The 24,061-nt window shown below is 33.3% G+C and overlaps 2 protein-coding genes and 1 long non-coding RNA gene across 4 annotated transcripts; 1 reads left to right on the top strand and 2 right to left on the bottom strand.

Moving 5' to 3' along the window:
• Positions 1 to 4,287: 4,287 nt before the first annotated feature.
• On the bottom strand, positions 4,288 to 7,590 carry LOC138186200 (zinc finger protein 502-like). Its single transcript, XM_069125799.1, has 4 exons — positions 7,350 to 7,590; positions 5,899 to 6,792; positions 5,257 to 5,778; positions 4,288 to 5,167 (listed from the first exon to the last, which is right to left on the bottom strand). The coding sequence occupies exons 1-4, from the start codon at positions 7,503 to 7,505 to the stop codon at positions 4,352 to 4,354; spliced, it is 2,388 nt and encodes a 795-aa protein (XP_068981900.1). The 5' UTR covers positions 7,506 to 7,590; the 3' UTR covers positions 4,288 to 4,351.
• Positions 7,591 to 12,882: 5,292 nt separating this feature from the next.
• Positions 12,883 to 23,261, bottom strand: LOC138186203 (putative sodium-coupled neutral amino acid transporter 11). Of its 2 annotated transcripts, XM_069125802.1 has the most exons (8): positions 23,079 to 23,261; positions 21,071 to 21,124; positions 20,186 to 20,273; positions 18,657 to 18,866; positions 17,551 to 17,803; positions 16,870 to 17,218; positions 14,945 to 15,301; positions 12,883 to 13,019 (listed from the first exon to the last, which is right to left on the bottom strand). In XM_069125802.1, the coding sequence occupies exons 1-8, from the start codon at positions 23,136 to 23,138 to the stop codon at positions 13,002 to 13,004; spliced, it is 1,389 nt and encodes a 462-aa protein (XP_068981903.1). In that variant the 5' UTR covers positions 23,139 to 23,261; the 3' UTR covers positions 12,883 to 13,001. The 2 variants fall into 2 exon arrangements, with proteins under 2 accessions (XP_068981903.1, XP_068981902.1); XM_069125801.1 differs by lacking the exon at positions 12,883 to 13,019 and having other exon boundaries at positions 14,867 to 15,301.
• On the top strand, positions 14,317 to 16,874 carry LOC138186212 (uncharacterized). The gene is made up of 4 exons (XR_011174833.1): positions 14,317 to 14,455; positions 14,601 to 14,882; positions 14,961 to 15,187; positions 16,728 to 16,874. It is a non-coding gene; the product is annotated as an uncharacterized LOC138186212 (long non-coding RNA).
• Positions 23,262 to 24,061: the final 800 nt, after the last annotated feature.

The following is a 24,061-nucleotide window of genomic DNA, read 5'->3' as shown; positions in this document are numbered from 1 at the left end:
AAATTGGCGTTGCTGCTAATGTTAATCTCCCTGATGATATTCGCTCGGATGGCGCAGCATCCATGGTACGTCCTCTGTTTCTCCGCTTCGAGCGGTGAGTCGCATGCATTTCTGTTCCTCCGGTCACCCAATCATGTCGTAGGATGAAAGGTCCGAATCGGCACAGGTGACTGGTTGTATTACGTAGAATTTTTTGCGAGCATAGTGACCGCGGGTATTTTTTATACCCGTGAGTAGTAACATTCTTTTTTTAAATTTATTAGTTTAGGATAGGTCTTCTTGCACAGCGCGATTAGAATAATTAGTTTAAACATATACACTTGAGAATATATTCGTGTTATTTATAAGTATGCATGTTAATATTCCGTATGAATATTTGCAAATGGCAAATATCTACACGAATATATCTGTTTGACACAAATATACTTGATCTTAAGCAATGAATTAATCGTGACAATATTAAGTCACGTTCGTTTATTTCCCTTTGGCTAGAATTTAAAATATAAGTTAAAATTCATTTTTCCCGTACAAGAATGTGTGAAATTTTACGTGCAAGAAGACACTTCGCGACAGGCAGATTTTTTTAATCGAAGCAATAATTTTGAACACTGCTTCTGCACTTTCGAGTATATGCTTTGATAAAGAGATCGCCTGAGATTATTTCTTTCTTAGTAATATATTTAGAGTCAATTGTTCCATTTGATCGAGTCTCAGTCTTTTTCAATTAACGCTACCTTTTTTGCAATATTAAACTTTTGTTCTAATTTATTAAATTAATAAAGTAGAGTTACTTAGTTACTATTAAATTAATAAAGTTGATTTAATCAGAAACGAAGTAGTAAAATATAAAATCAAAGAACGTTAGTCCGTTAAATAAAAATTACACAAACTAATCATCTTTTTAGATCAGGATTTTCAGGTTTAACCCTTTCCGTGCCCATTGTCAGGATCTCATTCACGTGCCCAGGTGCTACTTGAATGGGAGAGAGACATTGGGCACGATGATCTAGAATTAAGTAATGTAATAATTGATCAGCGACTGACGATGTGTTAGTGTATCGTGCACGACGTATTTTCCACATTATGCGTGTGTGTTGTTAGGCCGTGGAATTGCGTCGCTTTCTCTCATTCGTTAAAACTTCAAATATTAAAAATGTCGAGACATATATCGATTCAATTTACGTTTCGATACAATCGCAATTTCTGATAATATCATCCACGCGATTAAGTGTAACCACGCATGTAATATTGCCGTAAATTACAATTGTAATTCCAAGTTTACTTACATTTATTTTAACGATATCATTTCCTCAGACGAGTTTTATCGCGTTTTACGCAATGGTCACTAGCCTTCGTCAGTCGATTTCAGGAAAACGGTACGTACCTTAGAGTGTGCATGCTGTGTGTTAAGCTCGGGTGTCGGAGGCGTCCCGGGACGTCCTCTCTAGTGTAGGACCTTTGCGCCCGAGCGTTTGTGTGAGAACCGTGGAGCGAATGTGTTGGTGTGCCTGTTTTGCCATTTTTAAATATAGCGCTAGGTAGAATAGGTAGTATACTTTCTGGTATGACTATTAATTATAAGTAGGTAGGGCCGGGCAGGTTGGCACAGCGTCTGGTCGGGTAGGCGCGTTTTCGTGTGACCAACCTGTTTCTGGAAATCTAATTTGAAAAATCGACGGTGAAACTGGCACGGGTAGAGCATGCTCTCGTCTCTGGTTTTGCCTATCGATTTTTCGAATTTCGCGGTCGCGGTCGCGAGTGGGCTCGAAACGAACGTTTATCGCTCGAGCACGCACATGCGAGTGGGCAACGATCACTGCCGTGATCGTTGGTCAGTCCATGTGCACTTCAATCAATTTCCGCGGTTTATATTTTTATTTTCAAGTATTTTTTTCTTTTGTTTGCGATTTAGAAGTCTCGAGCTTAGATTTAAGTTTCAGCGGGCATTGCGCCCGAAGAAAGAAGAGGCTATAAGCCGAAGAGGCCCGGCAAACTGCCACTCAAAAGGACAACTACTAATGGCTCCCCATCCTCTGGGTCATCCAGAGCATGGGAAGTCATTATTGTTACTACTTTGTCACTATGCTCGATTTTAGTATTTGTAGTAGTAGTAGTAGTAGTAGTAGTAGTAGTAGTAGTAGTAGTAGTAGTCTTTGCTTTTTTGGCCGAGGTATATATCGGTCCATCGTCCCATTGGGCAAATCGCGATTTTTCTTATTAGTGTTGCGACAAATTAATGACGGGTTGTATTAGAGGTGCGAAATAACATCGCGGCTTTTCATTAGTGTAGCGAGAAAATGATTACGGTTTGAATTAGAGTTGCGATAAAATGATAATCGCGTTTGCTTTAGAGTTGCGAATTACGATATCGCGATTCTCTTTTACAAATTTTATTATAAATTCTTAGAATTTCTTATATAACTATACGTATCAGAATTTATCCTGTTTTCTATTATTTAAAATTAGATTATAAAAGTGTTAGTTTTCAATTAATTGTATAATATTGCAATTAGCAATACCAGAATATTTAAAGTAGCTTTTTCATATAGTTAATAGTAATTTTCGTTAAATTCACTTTAAGAGTTAGCGTTGCGATAATGAATGATCGCGTTTTCTTAAGTAGAGTTGCGTTCACAAAATGCCCAAACCTTCCGACTGTATTTGTCGGACACTGTATTGCTTAAATACGAGTGCGTAGATTAATATTTATTAACGTTGAGTATCAAATTTCGGGAATTTTCAGACATTTTTTATTTTTTTTTTTTTCTTTTTTTTTGTAAATGATAAATTAATTAATATTGCAGATATAACGAAGCACAGTTCGCGTTTGATTGTGAGAATTTTTTTGTTTCATAAATATTAGTAGTGAATTAGCTTGCGAAACAAGAACATTTCGTTCCACTCACGGTTTGTTGATCGGGTTTATACAGAGTAAAAGACGATCGGATTTTAGTAGCCCTTCTGCGTTGTTTCTTTTTCAGCGCCCTTTATTAATGCATCCCCTATTACTATGTTTATTACTGAAAACACTGCTATAAGTATGTCGGAGATGAAAGGACATCGGAGCCTTCCCTTTGGAACCCCGGGAAAATCCCTTAACACCGTAATTTAGATTCTATCATAGGCGTAATTAAACAATTGTCGTCTTTCGATCCGATTGTATTTGTTCAAGATTTGTGATAATGAGCTTGGGCTCGAGGCGATAGCCAGTCGCCGAACGTAGCCGCGATCACGGGATGAACGCTTTGCCTAACAAAGGTATGAAGTAATTCTATAGCTCTCCTTAAAAGAAATATCTCTGGCGACACGCGACAATAAACATTCCAACGGTCTCTGTCCAGTGGCCACACGCAGTCCCTATTCTTCGAGTGAGATGATTGCCAGATGTCGATGTGTCTCCACAGTACGTGATCAGCTAGCCCGAGGGCCGTTATAAACACTAAGATCTAGTTACCTAAAGTCCTTCAAACAGATAAACAGTCTTTGTCCCAACTACGGGAAGATAGGGGAGATCTATTTCTTTCAACGAACGGCGTCTCCCACTAGCAACTTTCCCTCGAGGGCGGCTAGCATCTTTTCTAACCACCGATATGGAGATTGACCAATTAGCAGCAACGTTAATTTCCCTTACTTTCTGAACGAAGACTATCCTCGACGAATCCGATGATCTCGTGTCCTTAGGCACACCCCATCATAGTTTTCCTCTGCAGCATCATGGCGACGAAAAGTCATTCTCTCGCGAGATCGTATTAGCGACTTAGCGTCTGTACGCTTCGGTGGACATTCCCTGTTTTAACAAAGAGTCCGACTTAGATTTTGCGGGCACGTTCATCCATCACCCCGTCGACCGCGGATTCGTTATTGAACCTAGGATCATTATCATCAGTTTCTCGGATGTCTAATTGCCACGGATGCTTGTCCAATTCTATAATAATCGTATCTGCACTAGTCAATGTCTTCTCTATTGCTTATCGACAATGCGTAAACCAAACGACGATTCGTTTCACGCCCCTAATCCTAATTCCAATGTAAACCCGACATATATAAATTCTTAAAACTTCCGAACTACCAAATATCGTTTTATAATTTTCACAATTAAGAATATTAGGCTTAAATGATCTTTTAAAAGCTTCAATTTTTACATGTATTTTTACCGTGTATTTATTTATTTACTTACTCTATAGTATGTATTTACCACCTTAGAGGTCTCTCTCACCTTATTTTCGCATTTTTATTCAGTAACTGTTCAAAAAAGGAAAAACATGGCAAAGAAAAAGACCAGAGGAGTAGCTCTAAAAAAGGCATTCTTTAATCAATCTCCCACACACACACACACGCGCGCGTTATTATTTTACATGTTTGGGTAAATTGTATAATAGGGATTCTTAAATTGCTTCGTATTAATTGTATAAACATTTGAATCATCCACTGGAAACGGTTGTATAATATTTGATCCCAAATTCTTCTGATTGTGTACATTTGCGAGCATGTACTGTGGTGTGGGCGTGACTTGCCCAACAGTTGCGTCCTCTACTAATTTCCTGTGGGAATAGATCAAAACTTGTGGAACGTCTACTTCTTGTTGTTCTGATACAGTACAGGTTTCCACGGAAACCGCGAATCCAGGGCTAGATAACTGCTGTGCCTTGCACTTCTTTCTATGCGCGTAAAGTGACCCTGCATTGTTATATCTCTTTGTACAAATTTTGCAAGCGTATGGTCTCTGCCCAGTGTGCGTATAAGTGTGTTCATTCAACGAAGTCAGTCTTCTAAATGATTTTGTACAAATCTGACATTTATATTTTGCTTCCCCTGTATGCATTGTTATGTGCCGTGCTAATGTGTTAGCACGTGCAAACGCCCTGCTACAATACTGGCAAATATAAGGTTTTTCACCGCTATGAGTACGTAGATGCAATTGTAGATAAGTGCTCTTTGTAAATGCTCTACTGCACACGTTACAAACATATGGCTTAACTCCTGTATGTGTACGCATGTGCGCAACCAGAGAACCACTCTGTGCAAAGCACTTGCTACAGACTTCGCAAAGAAATCTTTTTTGAGTTTCTTTTACCCGCTTATGACGTTCTATGTGATTCGCTAGCGATTGCGCTTGCGCGAACGATTTAGGGCAGATTGCACATTTGTGAGGTCTATTGTGACGATCCTAAAACAATATTCCAATATTATTGAACAAATTACTTTAGTTTAAAAATAGAGAAAAGTTTCAAGTTTCGAGTTTAATAACTTACTTACTTTCTTTCTTCCTTCTAAACAGTCACCTTTATTAACTACATTGTCTGTGTCCTCTTTATCATCCAAATCAGAATTGTCGAATAATTCAGCCTTGTGCTTTGATTGTTCATGATCTTTTAATTTATCCACTCTTGAGAATCCTTTACCACATGTTTCACACGTATATTTTAATCCGCTATGTGTGGAGACATGCCTTTTAAGATTTCTTTTTGTTGCAAATAACTTCCCACACTGAGTGCACTGTAAACTTTCAGCAGGAAGGTTTTCATCTTCCTCATCTTCTTCGTCTTCCTCTTCTTCATTTTCTTCTTCTTCCACCACGGTTTCTGTACATCTTTCTTTTACCCAACATTGAGACGAATCGTCCAATTCTTCCATTTTATACTCTGGATGACTTTTAGCGTGTGTGATAAAAGATTTTTGATAAGTAAATTGTTTTGAACACACTTTGCAAGTAAATTTTAAGCTTTTTCGTTGTTCCTTAGGAGAGTCATCATTTTTTTGAATTTTTATTCTTTTATCCTGAAATATGACAATACGACGACTTTAAACTAGTTTATGGTAAAATATAATAGCTGCAATGATCTTCCTTGGCCAAAAATCTTGGGCAAAGTCTATCTAAAATCCAATTGAAATACTTACTTGGACATTACTATTAATCCTTTTATCTTGTACACTCGCGATTGCTTTATTTTGCTCATAACTAATTCTCTTATGTTGAATATTTTCTTTCCTATCGCGAGCTTCGTGGCAAATTGCAACATGATTTTTCACTTTTGCAAGCGTAGAATATTGTTTATCGCAAACATAACAAACATAACGTAATTTGGTTTTACGTTTATGTACAATGGCGTGTCTCTGCAAGGCCACTTTTGTACGAAAAGATTTGATACATTGTGTACAGCGTAATCTAGTTGTGCGTGAAATTAATGGTTTTTCATCATCATCATCATCATCATCTTGAATACTATCTGTTTTTGATGTCTCTTCTGACATCTGTTGACTTTCTTCGATACTCGCTTCTCCCTTTAATGGAACATCTTTAGTTTGTACCATATGATCGTCTAATAAAACAAACTCTTGTTTTATCGAATCGATTTGTCTTGCCGAATCATCCTCTAATAAACTTTTATAAACATTTACATTTTCTAGGCTCTTTCTTTGCTCTGTATCGTTTAATCGACTGTGTGACGATTCTTTTTCGTAACAAAACAAGTTCTTCCCTGAATTGAGACAAAAAGCTGTTTCATCTTTCGTAAAGCAAAAATTATCATTGCAGAAATTTGTAGAACAAACTTCTTGTTTTTCTGTATTTCCTTTCTCAGAAGATATTACGCTAGATATCACATCAGCGATTATTGCTGTAACTATGGTGCTGGCGTTGGTAACAGAATCGTTAGAGGAGGATTTCAGCTTTAGAATTTGACGAAGCTTCTCATCTGAATTTTGTATTTGACATTTAAAATCATAAGATGCATCTAAACGCTGGTTACAAGGCAAGCAAATCACTGGTGGTAAACCATCTCCTTCTGCAATCTAAAACGACATACATGTATTTCATTAATGTTCATAAATAAAATCTATACAAACGTATAATTTACAGAAGAACTATAAAAAAAATGTTACTACATTGTATGCAGCATATGTATTTAAATTCATTATAACACGATTTCTAAAATCATTAGTACATTAATATTACATTAAAATTGTAATCGATGATATTTAAGTTTACAAAAGTAATAAGCGTTATTGCAGTTGGATAGAAAACTTCTTTATATAGATATATAAATAATAGGATAATAACAAAACAATTGAAGAGATACAAGTTCAAGATGATGACAAATTTATTGAAAACATAGTAAAGTTCTCTAATTGCTTTATATTTTTCAAAATCTCAAATTTCTTTCTAAATGTTGTTGACTTCAATTAGTTGTTGTTAATATAGGTCACATATAGATTGAAAAAGTTTCTTCGAGAGGCATGAAAGACATACTAAATATTAATATCAAAAGCATATGTACAGAAGGAGGGAATAAAATTTCAAGGAATTAGTTTTTAATATGTTATTATCGCAAAAGGTGATACAAACTAACCTGTACAGAAGCAACGGCCATAAGTTTTCGAGGAATAGCGTCCCCATTTTTAAAAAGTTCACAAATTTCAACAGCTTTTTTCAAACAGATTCGGCATTCATCTCCATAAATTTTCTCATATGTATCAACTAATTGCTCGTTTTTCGAAACTTCCATTTTAATGCATTTGGGAGTCAAGCTACGACTCGATCTCCCCCTCTTAGGAAACCGACAATGTTTTTGAACACTTCTCTTGTTCGATGCACTTGTAGCTAAGAAATGTTCAAAATTAATAACAAAACATCAGATGAAATTTGAATAACTATTTGATAATTATAAGTGTGAAGAAGATATCACAAAATGGATATCTGCATAAAAGATATGACAAGAAATACAATTCATAGAGAAATATAATGATTTAAGCACGTACAGTACATATGATACTATAAATAGTTTATAACACGCTTGGAAGTTTTAAATAAAAAACATCGTTTCACAGAAAAGATTATGTGGTCGATTATATGGGAATTAAAATCATTTCAAGAGATTATAATTCTATTTTCTATTCTTAACCTCTATTTATATCCTGTATAAAGAATTAATAAGTTACTTTGTCCTCAAAGCAACATCAAAAGTATATTTTACTTTTTATGTTATTCATTGAACATACAGCAAACATATTTGTTTGTATACGTTATAAAAATAATTACGTACTATTTAATACTCATTTATATGCGCATCTATTAGAAATACATAAAGAATACACATGTACTTAAATTATATGTATTTTAAATGTCAGTTTAGATGTCGCCATGATACGCACGCACATGCGCAGTATGATGTATTAACATGTGTATGCAAATATGTCTGTTCTCGAGATTAAGATTTTCTACAAGTGAAATAACAGAATAAAGAAAGAGAGTGCAGAGAAAAAGGAAGGAAGGGGAAAGGTAGGAAAAGGATAGGAAAATATTTAATTCTGATTTTAAACGCTTTTCGTTCTTTTATTGTTCGAATTTATTCATCTGAAATTCAATCAACTTTACAATAGAGCATTTTAAGTATAGACTTGTTTCAACGAAACATACAAATAGGACTATCTGTACACGTATCACAGAGTAAATACACTTGCATTTATTCATAGATTCTCTGGCAACAATTTTACAACGCACCTTTCACTGGAGCAAAACTCAAATTACACATCTGATGGATTTTCTTTTTGTCTCTCTATACTTTTCAATATTATATTCCCTTGAAAATCGAGGTTGAAACTAATGTATATTTTTATTCCAAAAATTAGTTAATTCCATAAAATTATTCTTATAGAATTATAAAACGTGTGTATATGTGTGTGCGCGCGTGCGTGTGTGTATTTCATAATATACGACAAACAATAGAAAAGAAAACATGTTTATCAAGAAATTATATTCAGATATTAAAACCAGTTGCGCACGCATCTCATTTTAATCTCATTTGTATTTCGTTTGAATTTAATACTAAAATATCAGTCGAATTAGAAAGAGATATCTTCTAATATTAAAATAATATTTCTTTATATACGTAAATTATATTGAATTAAACGCATTAAGAAAGGCAAGTTTCCAGATTACGGTAACGTTACTAGTAAAACTTCCCGCTGTATTTTCATTCAATACGTCATTTCCTTTCGTTTTTATTAAATAATTTTTGAAAACAAATTCAATCAATCAACTACCTACATTTCTATATAATATCATATATATGCTTTTAATTGTATACAAATACGGTTTCATTTTGAAGCAGATAGTGCTTGAAAACTTGTTATTACTAACCAATTGTTTCAAGTCAATTTTTCAACATCATGTCTGTCGCTGAGTAATCACTCGTCCTGGTTTCGACGAAATGGAAGTTTCCATTTGCTCAACGATAAACAGTTCGTACGAATGATAGAACAATCTTAGGTATGTTATTAACATCGTTCATAACCCGTTAGATTGCAATATACACATACATACATATCTCTATATGTCCATATAGTTGTGTGAACAATAATAAATCTCTCTTTGTTGTTTTTAAAAATAAAGCATCTGTTTTTTGAAAGGTCGTCGCAACAGTTTCTCCAAGGAAAAAATATATATTCCAAGAAAGATTCTATATCTAACGGGTTAGATCACAATAGATTATTGCGTTATATTCTCATATCAGAAGAAACAATATTGGCTATATACAATATATTCAGTGCAATCTTTTTCCAGTTTTGTGCATTCTTTACGCGATTAAAAAATATTCAAACATTAGAAAAAGGAATTTCTTTCGGAAGAAATGGCGATAGTGTTAAAAAACAAACATGTGCAAAACTTATAAATCGTAATAGAGTAATTGTGTATTAATCGATTAAAATATTTAAACCGATTGGAAAATATTTCGTTTAAAATAGACTTGAGTTTCTTTCCTCGATAGGTAGCTCTGTTTGAACATTAGTTAGATTTAATTTTGTACAGTATAATCGTAGAAATAAATGATTGAAAAATAGATGATGCGTGTAAAAATTTATTTGTTTCTTTTTATGCAAATAGTGCGAAGCAATCATAGAAAAGTATGATCACGATTGTAAACGAAAGACTGCGATTTAAGAAGAGAATTAGGAACCTGTTGTATCTTCTCGAGTATCTTAATTCTCTCTCTACGGTTTCTCTTTTTTTACACATTCTCTACGGAATCCATCTGACGAATTCAAATTATCATTTCTTGCTTGTTTCAAATTATTATTTTTATTGTTTCAAATTATCATGTCTTTCTTGTTTGTAGTTCTTGGTCTGTAATGCGCGATTGTCAATAATGACTGTTTTTGTTTGTTGTTGTTGCTGCTGCTTGTTGTTGTTGTTTCACATGACTCATGTTCAATTTTTAATCTTATATACTCTTTTGATTACATAAAAAAATACCGGGTGTTCGTAGAATATAATTTAACTTGTTGTGCATTGTATAGCTTCTCTTTTGTTAGCGAGTTAGTAGTAGTACGTATTATATTTTTAATTACAATGCTTCTACTTTCTTATATATTCTATTTTGCCAAAATCTTTTAATGGGTCCTTTTAATTTAGAAAAACTATTTGGAAACTAAAGAAATCCAACTTTTACGAAATGTAGGTAAAAGCATAAGAAGAAATGAGAAGACTCGAGAAAGTGGCAAAATGTTTACTTTAATGTAATTAGAATACCTCGTGATTTTTCTAAGAAATAAAAAAATTGATTAAATTGATTAAAAGATGTTTTCCAGATGAAAGATAATTTTAAGAATTTTAGCATATTTCAAACTTTTTGTATAATTTTCGGCAGATATATATAGCAACTATTTTGGGGGAATTTTACCTATTAAAAAACTTTCCAGAAGTTTCTTAAGTTTCAAGAATTTCTAATTGTTACACGAACTTTATAGTTCTTGAAACTTTGGCTTTTTACTATATACACGATTTCCTAAAGTTTTACACACTTTCGCTGATACATTGCTATATCTATACGAAGTATTAATAAAAGTTGAGGACCTTACCTTAAGAACGAGTCTATCCATCGGAATAATGTAAAAAATTCGTGTAGAATTACGATCGAAAAAATCGTCGTAATATGAGCTCATTTTTTAAATACACGATCTAATGTATTAGCATAGATGAAAGTATTACATCCTTTGAGATTCCTTAACTATAAAAAGAAACAATTGATTTATTTTTCATATTATATTCTATGAAAATGGAAATCGCATGTCGTATTTATAATATATTAGGTTGTCTGAAAAGTTTCATTCGTTGAATAATAAGGTGATAATAGATGAACAATAATTTCTGTTTTATATTATTTCATTGAATTAGGTATGATCTATTTCATTCTATTTCTATTATTATGTTGGTGCATAATTCAATAAACTAATATAAAACAAAAGACATTGTGCGTCTATTATTTCCTTATAAAACGAAAGAAACTATTCGGGCAACCAAATATATAATATATGGAGATTACAATTAAAAATGATATAATAAATTTTAATAACATTATTTGAAGAAAATACAGGAATATTCTAAGATACAATACTTTCGTTTGCACCGTAATAATACTTTGTTACATATATGGTATATATTCTGTATAGTTGGACAGAGAGATAAGTACACATAGATACACACACATATACAGGGTATACAGATATACAAAATACAAATTTTACGGACACCCGGTAGATTTTGCGCGAACTCTTTATAATAAGCATAAAGATTTCAACCGGAGCGTAATTTAAATAATTAGATTCTTTATCGGTTTTCGATAAATACTTTCGTTATCGTGGTCTCTGATTGTTTTATATCCCCCCTCTATGCGAATTATACTTTTTCATGTACATTAGTTAATACCTATTAGGCCTAATACGTTGCACTTCTTAGGATTTAATGCAATTAAAAAATCAAACATTTCTACAATACGTCTAAAACAAGATAACTGTTTGCAAGTTTTATTACACAAATTGACTTTATTTTTCATAGCATACACACACATACACACGCGCGCGCGCGCGCGCACACACACACACACACACACACACACACACACAAGCACACACTTTGTATCGTAAAGATTATACTATTTTAATTGGCTTGCAAAAATAAAAATTGAATGTTTATCGAATAATTATATTGAAAACAGGAAGGTAAAGATAATTGCGTGTTGTTGAAAACTCCAGTAAGTTATCTTGTTTCAGATTTTCAAATATCTACCTTTTTAATTGCACCGATCCTACGAAATATCTTGTATATTTCACCTATGTTAAAACTAAATTCTTTCAGAAAACAAATATCGTTCGATTTCGTATTAAAAAGAAGAAAAAAAAGAGAAGAGATAGAAAAAGAAAGAAAACGCGTTACTATACGCGTGGACTATACGTACTATACGCTATAGACGCGTTTACTATGTTTAGAAATATATCAACTGTGCAAAAAAAATTGCAGAATAGTTGACAAACTGTGTAGAAGAAAATAAAAAAGTGTAGAATGATGTAGAATGCAATTAAGTAAATCCTTTCTCACGTTACAAAATACTTTCGATACTTTCGATGCAATATCGAATGAAAAAACAATCGTATCATATTGTTCCTCTTTCTTTCTTTAATACAAAATCTTGGTATGCTACCCTTTGTTTCGTAATATGCCCCTATGATAAAGATTCGAAAAATAGTGTCGCAACAGCTTATTAATATTATTTATTTAATTATAATGAGTATCGTTCTGATCGACAAACAATATATCTAGTTGCATCGAGAGTTGATATTCGATGGAAATAATATTTTTTCTCGATATTATGCATTCAGTTCGATTATTCATATATCAACTCATCATCAAAAAGAAAGAATAGAATTTTCTCTTGAATTTCCTATTCGATGCTTTCCATCATGCTCGAATCCATCGCCATACTTTTTCCCCGTTTCTTTAACTCCCTACCTACCGTCTTTGTCTTTTTAATTTTTCGTTTCATCAAAATAAGTCTCTCTATAAATATTTCTTATCGTTTGATGAAATTATTCAATCGAAAGTAGTTCCATGACTCTATATGAATAGTAATTTATTGGCAGCTATATTTATCAATAAATACTATATGCTTTTTAAATTTAAATAGAAAATCTATCGTTTCGTGGAACACCTTACACTGCTACGTCGGCTAAATAATGTGCTTCATCTGCAAGTAATTAAATATAGCATTTGCAATTAATTCGTCCAACAGCCTCTTTGGCTTCGGTATAATTATACGTTGCCTGTTTGGAATGAAATGATTACGACTCGGGTAAATAATTTCTCACCCACCATTCAATCCCTACATTTGTAATCAACTGCAACACTGCCATTTATAAAGCTACTTATGTATTCGTCGGACCAATCGTACGTAGTCTATATCAATATGTATGTTCACCCAGGTACCACGTAAATTCCAGCTATCAAACATTTTGCAAATCGATAATTTAATAATTATAAGAACAAGATACATTTTTATCGATTAAAAAATAAGAGAAAAATTACGATGTTTTTCACCTAGTACCGCTAAATCGAACAATTAAATATTAAATGTTAAATATTAAAAATACCATGAACTAAATATTGATGAAAAATATTTTAGGCCGTAAAAAAAGAACATAACAGGTATGATTCTATGGAATTAAAAGATTTAAATCATCGTTAATCATAAGATGTTTCAGTTGACCCGGCTCGTATTATAAAATATTAAAATTAATTAAGGGAAGAGCTAGGCATGATTTCTATTAATCTCGTCACAATTAATGATTTTGCAACAGCGAAAGAAATGTGCGCAACGCAAGGTCATACGATTTTCTCGATATTGTCTATAGTTTTCCGATTTGAAAAATATTTAAATTCACGCATTCCACAGAATAAATAATGCCGATATATATTAACAAATAGTTGTCTCTTCAATCTACTCATGGTACATCGTGTATTATAACATATTTGAACTTTCAACGTGTTTTCGCTTATTTAGCATGATATATTCCCCCTCCCCCCTCCCCCCTCCCCGAGATTTCTCAGTAGTTACATTATTATAATATCTACAGCATATGTAAGCACGTAGATTTCAACCGTGGAAGAGAAAGCTTTTGATTTTCGTTTCTCGATTTAATCAAACAAAATCCTACTCCCCTTCGTTCCGATAACAATAATAATGTTACTGGCAATAATGTAATGATGCTCCACCAATGTTAAAGCATGATTTACTATAAGTAGACTGCGAACTTTTATGTGTTCGTGGGAAATTTAAAGTTGGTAGGCAAGAAAGCCCAGGATGGTCACGATATTGAAAAATAGGTATACATGTGATACCCAAGGTACAGTATTCATTATCATATTTAGTGAGTAAAATAAATCTCTTTTTTTCTTCATAATTGCTCATAAAAAAAACATGACATTGCATAAATCTCCGCAGTCTAATTTTATACCTTATCCTATATCGATCGAAGACCGAAGATCACATGGAAAGAATATATTGAGATAATCTATTTTTGATGATTTTCCGACTTTTATGTCATTTGGTGACTAAAAAAAAGAGTATTTTAATATGAAATGGTCGGAGAAGAGAATAATGGATGAATGGATGGATACAAATATGCAAGCTTTTTGAAAATAGGTGAAATTATTATATGAGAAATTAGTTTAACTTGATTAATACTAATGTTATTAATATATATGTCTTCTCTTTTGATAAATTTTTTTAACAAATAAAAGAGTAAGAAAGACACGTACTCATTTCCAGGATCAAACGAAAGAACAGCTAGACAACATATTGAATTTAAAAATCGCTCTTCCATAAGAAACACAAAACGTGACTTATCATGCTCCTTCATACTTGTGGCATTCGATTACCAAAAACAAAAACCAAAAAGAAACCAGAAAGAAAGACAGAGAAAATTGAAATTCCTTTGACTTGAAATTGAAACCGTAACGTCGAGCATCGCAAAGCTATCATCGGCTTTGAATAAAAGCTTTTGAAAATTCCTCGGCCAATTCGAACGTGCTCGATTATATCGGACTAATGGTACTTTTCATGCTTGAATCGAAACTCGTGCTATTCATACCCTCGATACAATACGGCATTACCTGTCCATGCACGCAGGAACTGGAAGTATCGTTGTTCAGGATCAGCAACAGCAAACCAGAGACCGCGGCAAACACGCCAGCGGACATCAAACCAAGCGCCGGAAGCTTTTTGGAGGAAAAAATTGGTCCATCTTCGAGTTTGAGGTAGCACAGGCCAGGTAGAACGTAAGCTAGAGGTACAGCAGCGAGGATTCCATTCAATTCGAGAACCACACCCAGACAATCTGTTGACATCGATATCAGGTATGCGACAACCACTATCGACAAAGTAATTATCAAGTATTTCCGGTCGGAGTTAGGGACGTATGCAGTATGATCTTCGAGCTCATCGGTCCCTTTAATCGCTGTCAGTATTACCTGGAACAAATTTTCACAAATTTTTCGACCTTACGTCGAACTTTTAATCTTGTATACAATTTTTTGTATAAATTTATTAAATAATCGTTTTAACGGGCAATAGATCCCATGTGTTATCGTTAGATAATCGCAGATATTCATGCATTTATGGAAAATTTCTCTAAATCCTTTTCCTTCTCTTTACTCTCCTCGTCTAATCCTAATTTTTATAGAAAATCAGAGAGAGAGATTTTATAGAAAAACAGCGCGAGTAATGCAAAATTAACTGTACATGTTCATGCGATAATTAACATTGGGCAACAAATAATTTTCTGGCTTTAATTGACATTTAAGTGAGATTTTAAGAAGAGCAGGATTTATTGAAATATATCGGTTAATTAGAAATAATTTATGCGAAAATGTTTCGAGAAAGCTTTACAATTATGCAGCGAAAACTAGAGATCGATGAAAGGAGCAATAAACCGAATTGTGAATATTTTATGAACCTCGATACAATTTTCTTATTTGTTATTAATGCTTGATGACGAAGGAAAATTAATTCAGTTCGTTAACATCTCTGATCACAGATATCATTAAATTATCAATTTTAGGGTTACCACTGATGTTTTTTATTACTGAGAGAGTTATTATTATTAATAGTTAAATAAGTAGATATTCGGTGGTAGAACACTTTAGCTATTAGAAAAACTCAATAATATTTCATTTAAAAGCTTGTATCGAATAAATTTTTTCAATTTCGAAGCACTGCAATTTTTAATTTTCAAATATGAATAGTCAATTTTCGATATTCGATAGTCAATTATGAATCAATTTTTATCCTTTGATGTTAGGTTAAACATTAACGATAATATCGCGATAAATTTTATGATTAGTTGTTAGCAAACATTGCAGATGTATATTTTGCTCTGACTATTATATTCTTGACGTACAATTCGATTTACCTAGTTCCTTTATTCAGGTTTCTCCACCTCCTTTTCCACGATTCACTTTCCATTATTCACGATATTCCAATGTTACGACGTCGTAATCTTTCTTACACCCGTGCCATTTTCATTTACGATAATTTTCGCGTCTATCGTCTCCTCGTACCTCGTTGTGAATTTAAAGGGAACGAAATACAATTGTTCTAATTAATAAAACTCATTCGATGCTGGAGGTAAATCTCTAAAAGTCTCTTAACACTCGAATACAAAGAAAATAGAGTTGGTTTTGCCGTTAAATAATATTTTTTTAAGTAAATTTTGATAGTAATTTTTGTAGTAATTCAAATCCAAAGGAAGTACAGTTATTTCGTTGTTAGATATTAATGTTTACGACAGGTTTTTACAACGAGGAGTCTTTAAGATGATATTCAATGTTTTATTGATAAAGTATACAATATGAATAATTTAATGTAGTTGTCTAATCGCGAAATATTAATTTTCAGCATTTAGAAAAAGCACGAAGAGCCTTAAAATATTTTGTAATATCGAAGGAAAAAATGTATATATAACAGGAGTAATTCTCAAAGAATTTTAATACTGGCCTAGAACTTAAGAAAAGATATTGCCAAAATTAAGGTAACTCACCTCCCTTGTGACGAAGCATTCAATGGGAAAAGTAAGTAGAATAGTCCCGCTGAACATGATTCTGGCAAAGTTCATGAGATCATCGTCCCAGCAATAATTTTCCATAAGATCACCCTGAACATACGCGGTAAACGTGGCATATCCGATGATTCCAAAAGCTGTTGCAATCACGAAGGAAGTGAAGAGCGACCAATGGGTGACGATGTCCCACTTTTGTTGAGTAGCCCTTTCTATAGACTCGTAGATAAGGAATGTATTATGGTGGCACATAAAGGCGAATGCCATAATTCCAACGGATGGAATAATGCCGGGGAAATTCGCGAATCGCCAACTATCCTCTTGGCTTGGCCTGAAAATCGAATCGATTCCACGTTTAATTGCCTAGGGATTGTCGTCATTTATCGTCATTTATCATCAATAGAAAAGGAAGAGAAGAAGGAGATAGAAAAAGACCAGGTGATAATATTGCACGGCAAACCAACGTAATGTACGTGTAATACAAATACCATGTGAAAAATGGCATACTTTGTTTCTTGCAGCGTTAACGTAAAAAGAATTGAAAGGTTTTACGCGATCGTGCAGCTATAAACGATTAATTTTTGGAAAAAGGAAGTGTATGTTAAGGAAAATTTTGAAAGAGAATTTTGAAAGAAGAGGAAGGAAATTTGAAAGATCACTCACACAATTGCTGACATCGTACCCATCCGAATTAAAATGGCCAATAGAATGAAACCAACGCAGACCAACGAAAGAAACGAGATCTTGGCCAAACGAGCAACATTTCTATAAAGACACAGCGGTATAGTGATGCAAACGGTCGCGAACAAGACGACCACTTGACGATGAGCGAAAATGCTTGTCTCGCTCATCCCTGTTAACCTTATTAGCACTTTCGTCACCGTGTCGCCGACAACAACGTTATAAGAGACCATCGCTGAAAAGGAAAAGACGAATAAGTTACTGTACGAATGGTGGCCTCTTATATACAAGAGCCGCTGCACTCCAAAGTTCTCCAAACGAGCTTCAATGGTGCGCGAAAGCGAGTATTTTCCGATACCGTTGCTTTGATTCAGACACCTGCTTCAGAAAGTTCACCAAACTCCTTTCTTTTTCTTTTTCTTTTTTTTTTTCTTTTTTCTTTTTTTTCACCTCAAACATATTTGTTTTTCTTATTCTTTCTTTTTTCTTTTTCTATACTTGAAACTTTGTTATCTACATATAATTGTGGAACATAATAGGTAACATAATGGGTTTCAGATAATTCTAGGTAATAAAATAGGTCGATGATTTAACTTTAATAGAAAAGACTCGCAATCGCGATTCTAATTCTCGTAATAAACGATTAAAACCCTGCTATCCTCCAGGAATCTACGGTATGACTGGATATGAAAATCATTTTCGACTAAATTACACTTTCTCTATACGGTTACAAAATTTCTTTAATTTGTGAAAAATATGAAAGGATCGTTGTTGATACGCGTGACTTCACGCTACAACTTTATGCTAAAGTTTTTATCGAAGCATTAAAAGTCGTCTTTCAGGGTTGAAACTAAAGCGAGATTAAATCATAAAATTTGAAAACCGCGGCGGGATCGAAACGTAAGATAACATTTGAATGTTTCATTTTAGTATACGATATATAAACACTTTACTATCTTTCGTCAATGTATTTCAAAATGTACCACAGAATTTGAAAAGAAGATATGATATTGAAGAAGAAGCGAGGAGAATAGTAGGATTAATCGTTATTACGACTACTACCCTGCGATTATAAAAGATGCATATACCTATGAATGGATAAATGAACTGCAGAGTCGTAAGAATATAGAATCCTGTACGACCGAAACTGGCTCTCATTAAACCCTGGTAACTCATTTCACCGCAAATGTTTCCACTCCTAATCATTAAAATTAAAGAGTAATCAGTGAGGCCTGCTACTAGTATTAATAATACTATCCCGAGGCCAAATCCAGCCTGATGAAGAGCGTAGGGTATACCTGAAAATTGTATTAATCAATGTTTCCTCCTTCTTTCGTTTCTTCGTGCGATTCGAAATAATAGTTACTCCTTAAACACCGAAACAATCTTTACTTTGTCTCTTAAAAAATAAAATGAGTATTATTTTATAGATTTTTATCGTTACGATGCTGCAATATAAATACATAACAGATTGTGAAATATATCTTCATAGCTATCGGTGTTATTTGCAAAGATTTACGAAACGTTCGTAATTTCCAACTTGCAACTCGTCGATTCACTGTGATTATTATTAATTAATAAATAAGATCACTGTTGAAAATCGTTTTCGTTCCCATAACCGATGGTACACGACCGAACGAACACGATGGTTACATAAATAGGAGATCCCTGATGAATCATTCGTCCGATACGAGATGATCCAAAGGGAGTAGGCATCGAGCCAACAGCTTCTCCCTGAAAAAGATAAAACTGATACGAATCCCAAAATTTAAAGAAGGCCAAGGTTCCTGATGCAAACCAAAGGCTTCGGATGCAAACCTATAATCTCCTATGTACGTATAAACGTATACTATATGTGTATTTGCCTTTTTGCATAAAATATATCTCAATTTTAATTTACAAACGAAGATAAGTTGAAACTAAAGTTATATATGGGAATAGCTGAATAACGCGAGATGCTCAATAAAGACGAGGAGACCATTAAAATTCCGCAAAAAGGAATCACCAATTAGAAGTGTTGACTAGATATTAAGATACATACTTGGAATTTTACACACAACCGCTTTTTATTCTACACAAATTGACATGTGTATATAAAACGAATATATTTCATATAATTGTATTACATTCATTTACAATGATGAATTTTTCTTAATCGGATATATACAGGGTGGTTGGTAACTGGTGGTACAAGCGGAAAGAGGGTGGATTCTACGCGAAAAAAGAAGTCGAAAATATAGAATAAAAATTTTTTTTTTTATTTTTCCATCGAGACAACGATCTACAGTGAGATCCGTTATAACGAGACGTGATAAAGTGCACGCGCACCGAGCGAAAATTCAAAGTCGACTTTCTCGAAAACAAAGCCTCAAACGAAAAATTTTTATTCTATATTTTCGACTTCTTTTGTCGCGTAGAATCACCCTCTTTCCGCTTGTACCACCAGTTACCAACCACCCTGTATATATAGACAGATAGATAGATAGATAGATAGATAGATAGATAGATAGATAGATAGATAGATGTATGAAAATATATTAAAAATTTTTAAAAAATATATTAAATATAATTCGGTGTTGAAGGATTTTTGTTTAACTATATCATATATTCGAATTACCAATAACACCACTGCCAATGATGGAATTGATGAAATTAAAACTGGCCAGAGGTAGACTACTGAATTTTCCAGATTCTTCGTTCTTTTCCTATAAAATTATATCTCATTTATATCGACAAGAAATAAGATAAATTAGAAGAAGAAAAATAGTAAGAGTAGAATATGATTTGACAAGAATTAGTTATATCAAAGAGCATACAGCGATAAAAGAGAATAAGTGAAAAAGTTTCTTGTCGAAGTATTCGTATTAATCAAACACAGAAATCTATAAATACTGATTTAATTTAATAAAATTCTTGTTATTTGAGGCAACAGAAAAAGATCGAATCGTTCGTCGAAAGATCTCATAAATTGTAAATCCTTTGATTTACCGCGTCCAAGCTTTCAACTATCTAATATTCGTATGTACGTGTGTTGTTATAAAAATTATATATTAATAATAACCAAAATCAAATTTGCATAGAATATCTTTGCGTTGAAAACATTATGCGAATAGACATTTTAATAATAAAATATTCTGTTAGCATGATGCTCGACCGATGGAATATTCGCTCGATAGGAATTTATATTATACATATATATAGAAATATCATATTGTAGTCCGATCTCATTCAGAATGATTGAAATCCACTGTTCGATTTTCAACGTTCCAATTTGAATTAATGATCATCGTAATCGACGAAATTCATTATTTTCCATTCTTCGTATCATATATTTAATTTCATACAATTACAAAATACCAATCCTAGATATTGATTGTAACAAAACGAAAGTTATCGAGAGGATAAAATATTTCATGCAAAATTCATGCATACGTTTATTTAACTCTGACATAAACTACGATCGATCGGATATAAAATCTAGTTAATTAGCTGTATTTCTTACCCCGACAAGTTGTCGCATGTCGTCGTAAGATTCCTCCGAACCCAGACTGCCACCCTATTTTAAAGCCAATATTAAAAGCAAAGTTCACTTCCGAATACTAATCACGATAAAATCATTAGGCGTAAAATTACATTCTTTGGAACAATGTTCTCCTTTTTTTATTTTTACCTTTCTTTTATTCGATCACGTTACATTTGCCATATAAATGAATGATAATAATGGTAATAATAATAATAATTTATTTGTGCTTTTGGCCGATAGCGTATTACAAAGAGGTTGTTGCATTCTTATTCCCAGCTTCTCACTCTATATCTTTTACGCTAGCTTACATCGAGCGCTTAGTTATTGATATTATATTGTTATCTTGTCGCGTTTACATAATTTATTAATTAAACATTACTAATGATACAAACGAAATTTTCAAACAGAGAAACGATCAAATTTCGATAATTTTCATATTAGGCAGTACTATCGGAAACTAAAATTTTTCGATTTTTGAGGATGAAAAATTTACGAAATTTATAATCTTCTCGATTGATACATTTAATTCATAATATTATTATGGTTTATTAAACTCGTCATAATTTAATAAAATTAAAGAGGTATAAATAGAAATAAATTGAAAATAATAAATTGAAAATAGTGAAAGTATCGCTATAATCAAAAATATTGTTGCATACTTAGCGTTTGATAGCGTTATTACGAATATTATTGTTTATAAATGTTAATAATGAGTAATAGAAATATTGAAATTGTCCCATTTACATGCCCCACCCCGTAGAGACATATTGTATAGATATACGTAGTAATAAGATTTGTGCAACTGACGACGTTTCTAATACGATTGAAGTTAATTCATGGTGTTGTGAATTAAACTTTTAGTTGAGAAACTATAACTCTACCGGTTATCAGAGAAGTTATATAAATTAGTATTAAATACATTAATTTATCATAATTTAACATAAAAAAAGTATCTTATGAAATTTCATAATTAATATAATATAATATATAAATTAAATAGAATCGATTTTCTCGCGTTTATTCGTCGAGATTTTATATCCATTCGGGCCTCGATCTATCTATACATTCTCGATTACTACGTAAATAGGATAATAGCTCGAGGCATTCAGGAAATACTACCGCAGGATATTTAAAAGCATAGACATAAAGAGTAATAATTTCTGAAAATAATTTCAATATAGCACGTACAGACAGTAAAAAAAATGATAATAAAGAGATACGTAGAGAAAAGAACGCGTAGATATATATCCGATGAGTTACAGATTTTTCCTCTTTGTCACGATAACACTAAGAATACCTTTGAATCAAAAAAAATACATCTCTCTCTCTCTCTCTCTCTCTCTCTCTCTCTCTCTCTTTGCTTTAAATAGTTACAATTTCGAAAAATAAATTCGTCAAAAAGAATCCGTAAAATCATTTCTCACGAATCACTTCGAAAACTCTTTACTTCAGATTTGCGTTTAACTTCGACTTCACTTTAACGATCGATCTCTAAATAACAAGGAGATCACGAAACTTTACTTGAATCTAAATTACGAGGCCAAATTTTCAATCACATCCTCCGATACTCGAAAACTAACGATAAGCAGGTACGTTTTACGAATAACACGATTACAGCGAGACAAACATCGTTTTCCGAACTTGCGATCTATTCGATTACACATATTCACTTCGATTCAATTGCAACCGAAACGACAGAAATCACTTCGATTCGCACAAATTCACCGTCCAATAGTTACAAATCCGAAACTAGTCGCGCTAGCCACTTGGATTACGCGAAATCCTACCAGTTACTACACCTATCCGTATTCCTCTGCAATGATTCGTAATGATTCGTAATGATTTAAATGACAGTGTTAGCTCACGGCGAAGAAACACTAGTCGAACAACGCATTGTCTACATACGTCACCGTGTTCTCCAAAGAACTAACAAAGAAAATAACAGTGATTCACGGTCAGGTGGATAGAAATCGTGACTTTTACTTACGTCCTCGTAGTTGTTCCTCGCGTCCAGAATATAGCTCTTCTCGTTCGCGTCCAAAGCCATCGCGGGATTTTATTGAAAGCGGAAGAATCGAAGATGGAAACGAGAATAAACGGAAAGCTTAAAGGGAAGGTTCGACGTGAGAGTAGGATCGAGCAGACGTCTGAGGCGACTGCACCCTTCCTATCTAACCGAGCTTCCGTTTTCACCTCCCCGTTACAACCCCTCCAGCGGCATGTACATACAGTGGTTGCGATGGGTGCGTGCGCATTGCACACGTTCCTGTTTTTCTGCGTTATCGAGGTCCGTCGTTGTCTTCGTTATTGTTCTCCCCCCCTCAGTTTTTCCCCCGCCTCCGTACACGGTTTCCTTCGACCAACCCTTTGGGACTACCTATAAACTCGAGCTATGGGATTAAGTCGAACGGAGACACACTGCATCACGTATGACAAAACGCTAAGTCTTTGGCAAAATTCGCGTTGAGATATAAATTGTACATGTTATGTATATAAATTGTCGCTATAATGCTGAGGAATGTGTGTGTATGTGTTTATGTGTTTTTTCTTTTTTTTTTTTTTATATATATTTAATACTGGATTAAAGGTCGTTTGGACTAAAATGCAAAGATATTTCAGAAGCGACGTTAGATGATGGTTTATATTAGTCGAATTGTTTTCACTACTGACGACGCGCTGGTTTTATCCACGATAACATGATTCATGTAATTACAGTGTATATATTTTCTACATTTCCATCTAAATGGAAATAAACTTGATGATAATGTCTCTGCTCGATGGGGATACGTTTGTGTTGTATTATTTAAGAAGATGTTTAGTCGCAGCGTTTGTGCAGTTTCGGTGCTTGTTTTAAAAGTTATAAATGTCAAGAACGAATACGTTCAATTTGATGGAAAACAGTTATTTCAATATGGAATTAAGATTGGCAACCTTCTTCTTTGCTCTTTTTCTTCTTCCCTTATAGTTAAT

The sequence above is a fragment of the Bombus flavifrons genome, chromosome 13 (genome assembly GCF_040668555.2).
Source record: "Bombus flavifrons isolate JBK064 chromosome 13, iyBomFlav1_principal, whole genome shotgun sequence".
Classification (NCBI taxonomy): Eukaryota; Metazoa; Arthropoda; class Insecta; order Hymenoptera; family Apidae; genus Bombus; species Bombus flavifrons.
This window is presented reverse-complemented; position numbering and strand designations above follow the sequence as displayed.